This window comes from Macrobrachium rosenbergii, chromosome 25 (assembly GCF_040412425.1).
Source record: "Macrobrachium rosenbergii isolate ZJJX-2024 chromosome 25, ASM4041242v1, whole genome shotgun sequence".
In the NCBI taxonomy this organism is placed as follows: domain Eukaryota; kingdom Metazoa; phylum Arthropoda; class Malacostraca; order Decapoda; family Palaemonidae; genus Macrobrachium; species Macrobrachium rosenbergii.
In genome coordinates, this window is record NC_089765.1 from 30,412,799 (window position 1) to 30,426,909 (window position 14,111).

The window sequence follows — 14,111 nt, forward strand, 5'->3', positions numbered from 1 at the left end:
AAGGAAAATGGTTGCACTGAACACTCCCATGAATTAGAATCAACATTAAGAAGCCGTTTCAAGGTGACACTCATTCTGAGATCCATTGGTAGTACAGATAGCATGTACCGGCAACCCAGCGAATTTTAAATGTTAAACCTATTACTGTTATGATTTCACAGTCCTAATTGTTGCCTACAAGTGAGTGAAATTTGTTTAGAGGCAAGACAAACCTGGTGTAAGGTAATATAATAGTTTTTTTTGTCGGCAATACATTTAACCTGATGGGAGTATTATTTACATTCTGTACTTCGTAGCCTAATGTAACTTTTGCAAGCCACAGTAATGATTAGGCCTATTATACAGTGCATTCAAACTTATGGCATGACACAACTGCATTGTTACAAGAGATGTTGGTGAGATAGTTAGGCTAGTATGTGATCATTTGTGCAAAGCGCTGAATGGCCTCATAGTGCCCAGCGCTAGGCCTGTGGCCTAAATTTTTTATTCCAGTTCCAATAAACCATTTGATATAATGTTATGCACAGAAGAGTAGTTGCACGTTTGTTCTGTTATTCAATCTCACACTAGGGAATCCAGGGAAAACTGTACCCCCTGAAAAGGTCGGGCATGTCTTCTTACAGCAGGTAAGGCTAATGGAAGGTTAGGGTAGGATGTATTTCAACCTGTTGAAATACATGGTAATTCTATGTATTAGCTCCGCACTTGTTTTTACCTTTTCAACTGGTTTTTTCTACAGTTTTAGGGTTTCTGATACTGGCGGTGCATCTGTTTGTTGTAGGCCAAATGGAATGTCCCTTCGCCATGTTTAGTACTGGCCCGGGGGGGGTTGGGTACCCATATGTTAACAAGTTATGCACTTGCCGGACGGAATATGAACCGTTCGAAACCGACGTGCCCGTGCTCTGTCTTGTGAAGGTCGCGTATGGAAACCCCTTGTTGGATGGACTTCAGGGGTTAATTACAGGTTAATTACACTCGAGCGCCAAAAATTAAAGGTAAATTCATAAATAGCAACCAAAAAACTGTAGAAAAAGTTAAGTTAGAAGGCAGTCACCACCGCAGAGCTACTATATAGTTCTACCGTTTGTTGTGCTATACAATCTCACAATAGGGAATCCAGGGAAAACTGTGCCCCCTGTAAAGGTCGGGCATGTCTTCCTATGGCAGGTAAGGCAAATGGGAGGTTAGGGTAGGATGTATTTCAACCTGTTGAAATACGTCTTTGATCCGCCTATAAGTACTATTATGTATATATATACAGGTCAGTTACAGTTTAGTTATAACTGGCTGACAAAATATTACTTTAAATTCTTGCAAAGCAAGTAAAATAACATAGGAAAACGTCAATTGCCATAGTCTAGCTCACCGGGGACAGCCGGCCTAGAATTATTACCATTATTATATGTGTGTGTGTGTATGTGTGTATATATATATATATATATATATATATATATATATATATATATATATATATATATATATATATATATATATATATATATATATATATATATAGTATGTATATGTATATATACATACATACACATACAGAACATGGATGGATTATTACGAATTTTACCGTAGTGTGTAAGTCTAAGGCTCTTGTATTAGGCTAGAAGTGATGTACTGATTTCAAATAAACTACCACAGAAACTATGTTAATAATGTGGCTTTCCTTCAAAGGTGAGCCATTGAGATGCACAAGTGCTGAAGCAGTATTGCTGAGAAGATGCCCTTAGCTTGTATTTGGATGAGCATGGTAAATATTTACAATATTTTGATTTATTGTTTACTTTATTTATTGATTATTACAATAGACTATTTTGGTTTTAATTATTGCATAGTTGTGAACAGAACTCAAAAGATGGAATAGTAGAATTTACAGTACTCCACCGTACCATCAAAGAGTTGCCTGGACAGAGGTGTCTGAAAGATTTACCAGTCCACCCGGTTGGACAGCTTTAAAATTATTTATGAATAAAAATAAGTGAATTATTTCAGTGTGTTATACACTTTTATCTAATCTACACTACACCTGGCCACTAGTGGTGCCATCCACCTCTGATGGTGGTCAAAAAAAGACTGTCGTGTGCTTGATGTACAGGAGTTGTCACAGAGGCTGGTGTTGAAGATTTTTAGCTCCAATTTCTGTCCACTGGACTTAGTTTAGCTATTACTTAAGGTACAAATAGATTCCTGAAGTCTGTTATTTATATCATTTATCTTAAATATGTCTATCAACTAACCTCTTATTTGATGTTTTTCTAGTGAGTACAATATGTCTCTCAACTAACCACTTAAATGATGTTTTTCGAGTGAGCACAAGCTGAGGTGGCTTCCTTTGATGTCAGGTATTAAGGGTTTGATTGCTCTTGCTTACACAGCTACTAATCTTTTAATGTCCCTCCGTTGAGATTGTGCCCAAGGGGAGCATAAATTTAATTTTGGTCATCTAGTGTTTTTATAAGGTTATCTTTTCTTTCTTGGTTCAGTAATATATTGATATTTAGTGTTTCCAAGTATCTGAGCTTTCTTTGCAACTTCAGTAAATAACTTAAAGGTTGTAAGTCACTATTGATAATGACATTTAGGTCTTTTTCGTAGTAACTGTACTTGTTCCTATGGGAATAAAAACTATTATCTTTTATGTAAGTTTTCCTCAGTTTGAGCTGGAATAGGCCTTTGTAACTTGATGACTTACCAGCCGTCATCAAGCTCTTTCTTTTGGGGTTTAAGGTGGGGAGAGGGAGAAAGCAGTCAGATAAAGACTACTTCTTGTGCTCTGATTGATCATCAGGTTTAAACATCTTTAATTTTTTTATTATATGTATGGTGGTGTGTTTTCGTTCAGCATGGAATTGAACACGAAAATAAACAGCAATGGGTGTGAAAGATATAAGTGGGGGCTTTGGCTGCCTTATGTCTTTTGTGTTTGTGTAACTAGTATTGCTGTCCTACTTTGGTTAAGTCCTGCAAAGAGTGTGCTGTTTAGTCTCCTTTGCAGTGGAGAAGTTTAGCAGTAGCATGCAAGGACCAAAAAATCTTTGCCAGTTTGATTCATAGGGAATTACTTGCCATTTGATATTGCTGAATCTTTTTGGCTACGTCCTCCTGGACAGCCTTAAGCTTGTTCGGCACTTGTGGTTCACCACTGCCTACCAATGCTTCATCTACATCTTCACTGGAGTACTGATAGATGTTTTCGTCCCTTGGTATTCTAAGTAAGCCCCTTTTTTTTGCTATTCCTGCTGCTGTTTCCATTATGGAACTCTGTATCAAGCATAAGTTATTCTCCCCTGACTCTTCTTCTTGCCTAGATACATCTGCTGTAGCCAAGGAGAGTAAGACGTGTAGACAGTTGAAGGTGAAGTAATGCAAGTGCATATCTCCTTCCTCTTTCTCCTCTTCCTTGTTGAGCTCTTCCTCTTTACCCTCCTCATCTTCTGCCTCTTCTTCCTTCTATAGGAAGAAAAAGAAGAGATCTTGGAAACATTTTGAACTAAAGTTCCTTGTTGAGATGAACGCCTTCCTTCCTCATGCGTTGTAAATGGCATTCACTTAACTGCTGGTGGGATGTCTGCCATAGGTAGGGTTGAAACTGGGTTCTGTGAGTGAGTTCATAAACCAGTGTCTTACACTTTCCTTCCAAAAACTTGAGGACTGTCCCAGACACTTCTCTGTTCTTACTTTTGTCAAGGTATGATAGAAGAGTCAGTGGTACCTTCTCAGTCAGCATTTATATGACCTCTGGAATATATGCATGCAGACAGCAGGTTCATGTGCAACAGGCTGCCTTTGTATAATATCACTGCATATCATGATAATCTGTGTGCATGCAATCACACAACCCTCAGGTAGTGCCTGGTTTGTCCAGAACCCTGGACGTGTGTTCATGATTCCCAGATTGTGCATGTGCAGGGGGTTTAGATGCAAAAAGTTGCCACATCATGATACTCCTGGATATCATTACAACATGTATGCCCATGATTGTGCAGACCCTTGACTGTTGCCTGGTTCATTTAGAATTCTTTGATTTTATATGTGCAACAGAGGCTTCATATATGGAAGGTCGCTGCATTATAATACCACTGAGTACTGTGGCAAGCCACATGCACGTGATCATGTAGACACCTGGGGTGTTCCTGGTTCATCCAACACTCCCAATGTGCATGTGCACAACAGCACATGTGAATGTTCATCTGTAGCTCTCCCAGTTCAGTTTTGGACAGTCATGAAAGTTTGCAGGGATGTGGGTCATGATTTCGAGTGATGAAAAGTCAGTTTCAACTCATAATTCAGTGATCGGTACTACTGCGTTGGTGTGTCATCCTTCTTTCTGGAGAGTAGCCAACTCATGCCTTAGGGAATCTTTTAAGACTTACGGGTTCTCTTTCAGAACCTCTTAAGGATGCTCTGATAGCTGTGGTTGCTGCTTGCTTGTGATGCCTTGTATCTAGCTAAGCCTTCATCCAACACTATAAAAATCTCAAGTACTGTAAAAGCTGAAGCATCATTCCATTTGCATGCACTGAGACATCGTTGGCCAAGAAAAATTCTGATACAAAACAACTGAGCAGCTTATACTACATACATTACATAGTAATACGTTCAAGTTTTCAGTTTTCTGGTATGTCAGTCTTCAAAGCTTACTTAATGTTAGAATGAATAAACTTGCAAAAACAGTAAGTATAATTAAAATAAACGAACCAGATAACTACAATACTTTGACCTTGGTTAGTACACATATTGATTACTGTAGTTATTCAGTTCATTTATTTTAATTATACTTAATGTATTTGCAAGTTTTTTTTTATTCTTTGCTACAATTAGTGGACTTGCTCACCTTCATTGGCACAAGTTCCTCTTAGCCCCTGTGATGAAAGCTGTTTTTCTGCCCTGAACCATGTCTTCAGACTGAGGGGCGGGGACCTCCCCTCTTTGGCAGAGTCACTTATTCTCATTGGAACTGTGAACAGTTGTGCCTGCCTAATTAGTTTCAGCCACTGGAATGGGATGTAGTTTTCCACAGCCTAAGTCAGGTACTAGGAACATGCCACTGATTGAGATATCCCCCACAAGACTTGTTCTGCTGCTTGTCTCAGCCTTGTTGTAGCATGTTGATGAGTTGTAAGGCCTTTTGAATCTTATCCGACTCTTGGAGGGGTTATTTGGGAGTTTGTGTCAAAAACTCAAACCCATCTGTTTTTGCAAGAGAATTGAGAATCTCTTGGCCCTGTTCCTCTGAGAATTTGTTAGCAGGGAGTCAGATAAGATGCTTTTGTCTCCTGTGTCACTACCTCATAAGACCCCAACCTCTTAGGTTAGTACCAGGGTCTCTTTGTAGTAGTGCTGGTAGGTACTGTACAAGAGAGTGGTGTCCAGAACACCTGATTTTTGGGTTCATGAACCAGTCAAGTGGATATTCAGTTTGGCCTGTGAAGATAACACTCATCCAGTCCAGGCAAGAGCTCATAAAGCTAAGGACATTGGATCTTACCAAGGCATTCTGAGGCTTTTTGGTTCACAGTTAATGAGCACAAGTGTCAGACAATGTCAGACTGCTGTTATATCATTTTACATAGGATTTGTGATGAGACACAAAGGGTGGGTGGCAGCTTTGAAGCTTTATTCAACACTACCATAATATACTTGTACATATTCACAAATAAACCCAAACCATTTACATATACTTTAACCAGAAGCAAGACTGAACCCTGACACACTTAGCATATACATGCCAGTATGGTCATCATAAGCAGTACAAACAAAAACAGTGCAAGAAACAATAGAACTATGCATTGTGTGGTGTTGCCACTACACAGTACTGTTATTACAGGGATGTCTTCCACTAATCCTTGGACTCTTCTCTTTAGGACCAGCGGTGGCTGTTCAAGAGGTTGTGTAGTCTAAGCTCCTTTTGAAAAAAAAAAACTTTCCTAAGGTACTTGGATGTCCTAAGGCTAGATGTTGAATGAGTGAGTGAGTGGCATACACTCCCTTCTTCCATCTTCCTTCCTCTCTAAGGCAGCCAGGGTAGCATTTGCTGGATGGGTTACAATGCAGGTAGACTTCACAATCAGGCATCCCATCTTTTGCTCACAAGGTGAGACTCCCTTCACTCTCCTTGTTGTCCGCCCTGTGCTACCCTATCTTTAAGGCAGCACTTGGTTGTTTGAAGTTTTCCTTGAGTAAGAGTTCAGATCTATCATGCTCTTGTTCAGGGTCCTATCAGTCTTGCATCCCTGTGCCAGTTTGTATAAGGATACAGGATTCTTTGCTTCCCTGTTCATGATCTTGACCTGGAGAATGGCATTTCTGCATGGAGATTCAACTTTCCAGTCAGTCATAGATGTACAAAGCAGGGCCTTTTGTTATAATCCCATCTCAACCACCCCATATACTCCCTGATGCTGAAGGGAAAAGTGCTTGATGACAGAAAGTGAATGGGATGTTCCCTTCACTCACCTGCCTACTGCCAATAAACTTATCCTGTTCTAAGTTTCAACGACCTTTTCTTCATCACACTAAAGAATATGCCTTCATAAAAGCCTCTGGTTTTCATATCTAGGATAGGTGTGTATTACCTTAAAAATTCGTTATAATCCTTGACACCTGGTTCATACTTGGCACTATGGTTTTTATAACCTATGTACGTAATTATTTTGTGCTACTATCAAAATTGAATGGCGTCTGCCATTTTTACTAATAATTTATTGCTTTCTCAAGGTCATCTTGCAGCTGTTTTAATGCATTGTTATCATCATCACTGATATCCAATTTTCTCATTATTAAACTTTCCTATGAGTAAAAAGCCACAATAATGTAACTGAGAGACTGTATTAGTTGGCTGAAGAGGACTGTTGTGCAAACAGTCAAAAGCTTCCCTCTTATCCCTTTAGTATTTTGGAAAAATACAGTCAAGTTGGCTGAAGAGGACTGTTGTGCAAACGATGGAAAGCTCCCCTGTTTTATCCTTTTTGTATTTTGGAAAAATACAGTCTCTCATTTACATTATTGTGGCATTTTATTCATTATTTCCGATCACAACACAGCATAGTGATGCACTACAGATAAACTTCCTTATTTCGCCAGTAAGCCCTAAGCCCAGGACAATTATATAGATAACTAAGGGCACTGCTTGTGACATTTTACTGACAGTAGGTTGCCCCGTTGATAAAACTCTTTGCTTTCTATTACTTAGCCAGTCATCTATCAAGTCTATTCCTTCTTTGATTCCTAGACTCCTTGCTTTTCCTTTCAACTTTCTCTGCAGCACCTTGTCAAATTCCATACAGAAATATGGCTAGAGTATCTAAATTGCTCTACTTTTATCATATGTACTAAACATGTCATAGAAGTCTAATAGGTTGGTCAAGCATAATCTTTTATTACAACATGCATGTTGACTATGTAGAATTTGATAGTTATTGTGAATGTCTCATGTCATCTGATGTGATAATTTTAGTATCTTCCCAGGAACTGATATCAGGCCCAATAGGTCTGTAGATCCATCATTTATGCATAGACCCCTTCTGTACTATTGGTGCAGTTTTTTTTTATCAATTTCAAACCCTTCACTGCTTTTCTTTACTCCAAGGTTGTTTTTTAAATGTAATGACAGTAAGGAGCAATTTCATATGCTTGTATTAGTACCCTCATGCTACCTCTTCCTCTTTACCAGTAGCCAGCCCCTCCCCACACACACACATGCGCTCTCTCTCTCTCTCTCTCTCTCTCTCTCTCTCTCTCTCTCTCTCTCTCTCTCTCTCTCTCTCTCTCTGAAGGTAGTAGTCTATGACGTAACATGGAATACATATCCAGTATTGTGTGTTAAGCCTTGTGAGGAACTGCTGGAATCTTTCATTTGGTTTAAATCAAAGTGTCTTTCAATTCTCTTTTGACATAAGAAGTGTGGATATCTTATCTTCTTCAATAATAATTTACTTCTGTGACCAATAGGGAAAGGTATTACAGCTGGGATTGGGGTTTATATTCAGAACTAATAGTGGGAGCTGTGATGTGATCATCAGTTGATTTGTTACCATCGAAATACAGACATCACCTTCTATGTATGAGTGAACAAGGAAGTTGTCTGGTGATAGGTGGGTAAGAGGAGGGGGGGAAAATCCCTCTCACTCTCATCTGCTATTGCTGAGCACTTTTTATTTGGCTGCCACCAAGTCATGATGTCTTGCTGCACTCTGTCAATTAACAAGTTGAAACTTTTTTTTTTCCAGTAGGAATACAAACCAAAACCTTTTATGTTGGAATTCTGTATTCCTAAGGGCCTGCTGGGATTGGTCAGTGAGATTCCTTTGAGGCTATAGCGGGGGGGGGGGGGGAATGGGAGGTAATTCCTTGTGAAGGTTCTCAGAGAGAATGCAAGTTACAAGAGATGTGAAACTGTAAAATTTGTTGCAGTTATGAATACTGTTCATAGTATTAGTTTTTAACATTGTTTACTGATTATAAATTCACTGTGGTGATATTGTTCTCATTTATAAATGTGGACTAGTGTTTAACATTGTGTCATAGAATTTTATCATGAGTCCTTGTAATTTTTAACAAACTATTTAATGATGGTGGCCTTAGTGACCTTAGCAGTTACGATGTCAGATACCTAATAATTCAGTTCATTGCAGGGAAGGCCAAGTTCTAAATGTGCTGTAAGATATATTTTTTCCCTGGTAGGTTCAACTGTATAAGTCAGCCCTCAGCTTCCAGACCAATCTGAATCAGGGGACTTTTGTTGACGAAGTCTGTGTGACGAGGGCTGTGACCTTGATATAATTTCTTGAATGGGAAAATATTTGTTGGTGATGGCTTGATAAATGTTGATCTCAGCTTTTCAATGTTTTTGACCTCAAACCATCCTGGCAGACCAATCAGAGTTCAGATGTAAGTCTGGTTTGGCTGATCAAGTTTTAACTCCCTTGCATTTGTAAGGAATGGGTGGCAGTAATCTGTGCAGCTGACACGGGGGCGGGGGGGGTTTACTTTTCCCCACTGACCAATGTTTGCCAACCTTAAGGGAGACAACCCCCTCCTTATAAGAAGACTCATCCTCCTAAAACATTTTTTTCAATTGACCCACACAGGATAGGTGAACTAACATCCTCTCAAAGGGGTGATTTGTTTTGTTAGTTGCTGAAGCTTTTTTTCCAGTGGAGTGAAGACTCCATCAGAAACCCTAAATGATTGCCATTTCTGTTAGCTCAGGTGTATAGCACTGTATCACCATATGATGAACTATTGGACAAGAAATGAATAACGTCCCTTCATCCAGGGTTGATGAAGACTCTGCTCCTGCATGAGATGAGAGCATTGTTATGCTCAAATCATATGAACATAATGTTTAGCATTTCAAAGGCAATCACCACAGACCAAGAAGACAACTGTCTACTCGATGTGAACAGTATTTGACTTGACTTTCAGATGTGAAACACTGGAAAAACCATGCATTTTTATATAAGTAACTTAACCAGTAATTACTTGGCTAAGAGTTTCTAACTCGATGGCAGCTTCAGTTTTGAAAATCACGGTAGCAGTAGTCTTTTATTTGTGTAGGTGACTAACTCCGCCCACTTTCAGGGTAAGAGGGAGGAACAACTCAGCCAAGAGCTTCACTTTTGTTTCTGCCGGCTTAACAGCAACATAGTGTTAAGAAAGCAGCTTGATTTTGGTTTTCGGCTTGAAATCTTACCATTTGGTGAAGTATTTTTTGCTGCGGTAGCCTTCGGATTTCGTATTGGATTAGTTGACATTGTTTTTTCCCTATTTTTGACAATTGTTCTCCTAGGAGGCTTACTTATTTTGACATTTTTAGCTAGTGGACTATGTCAGACTCGAGCGCATCAAGTATTAGGTATTACAGCAGAGGCTGCATCACTGTACTGTATTTCCTTAACTAAAGCATGTTATGACTCTCACACTTTATGTATGACATGTAGAAGACAACTATGCTCAATTGACTTGACCTGGGATGAAAAAAAATGGAAGACAAGCTTCTCACCTATCTGAATTAGAAAGGGATCCTAAGAGGAAAGTGGCTTCTAGAGCCGAAGTTAAGTTAGCCACTCAAGACATGACTCAGGAATCTAGGAGTGCTGATATTCCTACCGCCTCTTCCCCTGCTAAAGTAATCTCTCCTATTTCCAGGTCTCCACTTATACCATTGATCTCTGGTCCTGGCTCCCATGCTCCCGACCTGCTCACTACGCCAGCCTTGAATCAAAATTGATAAGAAGTTCAGTATTCTTGCTAGCACAGTGGCCTAGATAGGGGCATCAGTGCATGTCCTCATAGACAAATTTAGTGAAAAGTGTTCCAGTGAAGTGTTAGGGGAGGAGGTGGCTGACCGTCCCATGGACTCTCCTAGGCATACTCCCATACTACCATACTCCCCCAGCCCTGGGAGGAGGCATACTGGAGGCCCAAGAGAGGTCGGTAGGGCCTGCCCATGGGTAGTCACACCTGTGATGTCCCAGGTGTCGACAGAAGACAGCCGTTAGAAAGGCGTGTTTGGTGTTCAACATCTCTCGTCTAGTTCAGGAGATTCTAGCCCTAGTCACAGGCGCCAGTGGAGATTCTTGGACGAATCGTCGCTCAGGGACCAGTCCCCTCCATCCCACAGCAAGAGGTTCAGAGAACCGTCTGGTAACCCCAAACCATCATGCAGCAAGTTCGACAGTCCTGAACGTTTTTCCTAGTTGGAGTGCCAGTCTGTAGCTCCCAGACCATCATCAGTGTCCCACAAGCGCTCTAGTTCTTTGTCCAAGCGAGTCTCTTCTTGCGAACATCCACATTCTTCATCCAAGAGTCCAGCAGGGAGTGAGGAGCGCCCATAGGCAGCTGAGCACCCCCTCGTAGCTGAGCGCCCAGTAGAGAAGCGCCCAGTAGCACCCACGCACCACTTGGCACCCAAGAGTCCTTCAGCGCCATTGCATTTTCCATGGTTGAGTGCCCAGATCATTTGGTGCCCACCCCTGTTCTGTTGTCTTCATCAAAGCGCCGTGTCTTCTCCGTCTCACTTGATTTGTACTTTTCCGTTAGGGAATATGGATTTGACAACACCTCCCAGTGATAGACCCTTCCTTGGTGCCACTTCAGAAACAGTTAGACAGTATTTTGGGTCTTCTTAAGAAGTCGACTTCTGTAGTAGTGCCCGAAGATCCTTTGCTGTCCCTGATCTCATCGGAAGAGGAGGATTTAGGACAGGATTCCTCTCCTTCGGCTTATGCTGCTTTGCTGAAGCATTTGTTACTAAATTTCCCAGATTTCTTCCGTCCAGCAGCTCCTACATCTCCAGCTTCCTCATTTATAATGAGTGACCAGCCTGCTGATTCATCCAGACATCTAAAGGTGGTCCTGTCATCCTTGTCTAAGAAGGCTATGGGGGAGGTAGATAACTGGCTTTCAGAGAAGAGATGTCAAGGCAAAACGTGCTTCATTATTGCGCCGTCTCATGTATCGGCTAGAAGGTATCATTCGTATGCTACTGGAGAAGCTCCCTCTTTGGGAGTAGCTGCCTCCTCCCACGGGGACTTCTCCGGACTCATCAACTCAACCCCTAGGTCTGCCTTTGCTTCTGCAAAGACTATGTTCTCTGTGTTGGAGATGTACCATTTACTGAAGAACTTGTTTAAGGTGTTTGAGGTTCTTAGTTTTTTGGATTGGTCCATATGGGCCTTAGCAAAGAAGATATGAGATTCTTCGGATCTTCCACAGGATATTGCTGCTGATTGGCATAGTGTTCTCTCCTGTACCAATAAAGCTGTCAGGTATGGTTCAATGGAGATATCTTCCCTTTACGCCATGAGGATCCTGAAAAAGAGGGAGCTCTGGATCTCCTTTGCATCTAAGGCCATGACTTCTTCACATAAGTCAGCACTTCTTTTCTTGACCTTGGATAATATGCATCTTTTCACGCAAGCAGTGGTAGAGGAAGTTGCTTCTCATCTTCACAAGAAATCGACACAGGACATGCTTACTCAATCTACAAGATGCCCCAGAGAGTAGATCTCTCCCCCTTCCAGGTCTTCTCCTCTTCAACCTCAGCCCTTTCGAGGCGGCAGGCAGAGGTCACAGCCAAGACTACGAGCAACTGTGCGTTTTGCCTCTCGTGCAATCAAGAGATCCTCCTCTAAACCTGCAGCTCGTAAGTGAGGACTCGGTCTTTCATGCGCCTGTGGGGGCCAGACTCCAACTTTTCTGGGGAAGTTGGAGAATGAAAGGGGCAGAACAGTGGGTGACCCAAGTGTTGAGGGAGGGATATTCCATCCCCTTCAGAGAGAAACCTCCTTTGTCCAGCACCCCTGTCAAATTGGTGGCCTACTCCATAGGATCAAAGAGGTATTTAGCCCTCTCGAAAAAAGTATCTTCACTCCTTGAGAGGAAAGCAATAGAAGTGGTGGACAATATCGGTTCCAAGGGATTTTACAACAGGCTTTCTGTGGTACCCAAAGACACAGGAGGATGGAGACCAGTACTCGATGTAAGTGCACTGAACTTTTACATAACTAACACGAAATTTCACATGGAAACAGTTCAGTCAGTCCTAGCATCTATTTGTCAAGGGGACTGTATGATCTCTCTCGACATGAGAAAAGCTTACTTCCACATTCCCATTCAGGAGGACTCGAGGAAGTAGTATCTGAGGTTCATCTTTGGGAATCAACTTTTTCAGCTCCGAGTGTTATGTTTCGGCCCATCAACAGCACCACAAGTCTTCACCCAAGTGTTCACCCCATTAGCCAACTGGTTTCATTTACTGGGAGTCAATATTTCTCTATACCTGGACGATTGGCTGATTTTTTCGCCCATGAAAGAGAGGTGCATGGAGGACCTTCAAAAGACTTTTTTAATGACGCAAGATCTGGGTGTGCAGTTGAACCCTCAGAAATCCCAACTGACTCCTTCTCAACAGATTCTTTATTTGGGGATGAAGATTGATTCTCAGAATTTTCAGGCTTCTCGATCCCCCCAAAAGAACGGGACTGCCTGAAGAAAGTCAACCTTTTCCTTTCTCTCCGAACATGCTCAGCCACTCAGTGGATGAGTCTCCTTGGCACTCTGGCATCCATCGAACAGTTTGTGAGGTTGGGAAGGCTGCATACGAGACCTCTGCAATTTTTTCTAAGTCAGTTGGGATCAAACCATAAATCAAGACTTGTGTATATTCCTGATAACAAGAGATAAAAGAGCACCTGTGTTGGTGGAACTCCGCAAGCAGACTATCGGAGGGAAAATCTCTATCCGTCGTGAACCCCGACCTAGACTTCTTTTCCGACGCTTTGGATCTAGGTTGGGGAGCTCTCCTGGGGGGAAAAGAAGTTTCAGGAGTGTGGTCCCAACAGGAGTGAAGTCTTCACATCAACCTGAAAGAACTAAAAGTTATCCACTTGGGACTGCAACACTTTTCAAAAGTCCACAAAAAAGCAGTAACGGTACATGCAGACAACACCACAGCATTAGCGTACATCAGACTCCAAGGGGAAACCCACTCATTCTCCCTTTGCGAGACAGCCAGAAGTCTCCTTCTTTAGGCAGATAAAAATCGAACCCAGTTGTTAACACGTTCCATTCAGGGAAAGTGTAATGTATTGGTGGACTCTAGACTGGTGGGTATGCGCCAACCTTTGGAAATTGTGGGTAGAACCGATGATGGATTTGTTTGTGACGTCCAGAAACCACTGTCTTCCCCTGTTCTTCTCACCCTTTCCAAATCCTCCAGCCTGGGTAACAGATGTGATGGTGCAGGATTGGTCCAAGCTGGATCCATATGCCTTCCCTCCATTCAGGATGATAAGGGAGGTCCTTAGGAAGTTCCAGACACACCAGAACACCAAGATAACCTTTATAGCTCCTTTTTGGCTGGGAAAGGAATGGTTCCCAGAACTCCTCAAACTACTAGTAGACTTCCCAAGACTCCTTCCGGCAATCCCAAGGCTACTCAGATAACCCAACTTCAGGAGTTTTTATCAGGACACATCCACTCTGGCTCTGACAGGGATTTTACTGTCTGCAGTCTCTTGGGAGTGAAGGGCTTTTCATGAGCTGCTGCAGAAGCTATCACTAAATGTAGATGACAGTCTACTAGTGAAGTCTAC

At 41.7% G+C, this 14,111-nt stretch overlaps 1 protein-coding gene across 2 annotated transcripts in view; it reads left to right on the plus strand.

Moving 5' to 3' along the window:
* Positions 1 to 22: 22 nt before the first annotated feature.
* LOC136852526 (putative leucine-rich repeat-containing protein DDB_G0290503) overlaps positions 23 to 14,111 on the plus strand; it is a 22,307-nt gene continuing 8,218 nt past the window's right edge. The window contains exons 1-2 of one of the 2 annotated variants that reach the window (XM_067127237.1): positions 23 to 222; positions 1,687 to 1,762. In XM_067127237.1, the coding sequence (XP_066983338.1) occupies positions 1,733 to 1,762 (30 nt within the window). In that variant the 5' untranslated portion in view covers positions 23 to 222; positions 1,687 to 1,732. The remainder of the gene's footprint in view (positions 223 to 1,686; positions 1,763 to 14,111) is intronic. The other variant, XM_067127238.1, reaches the window with a different exon arrangement.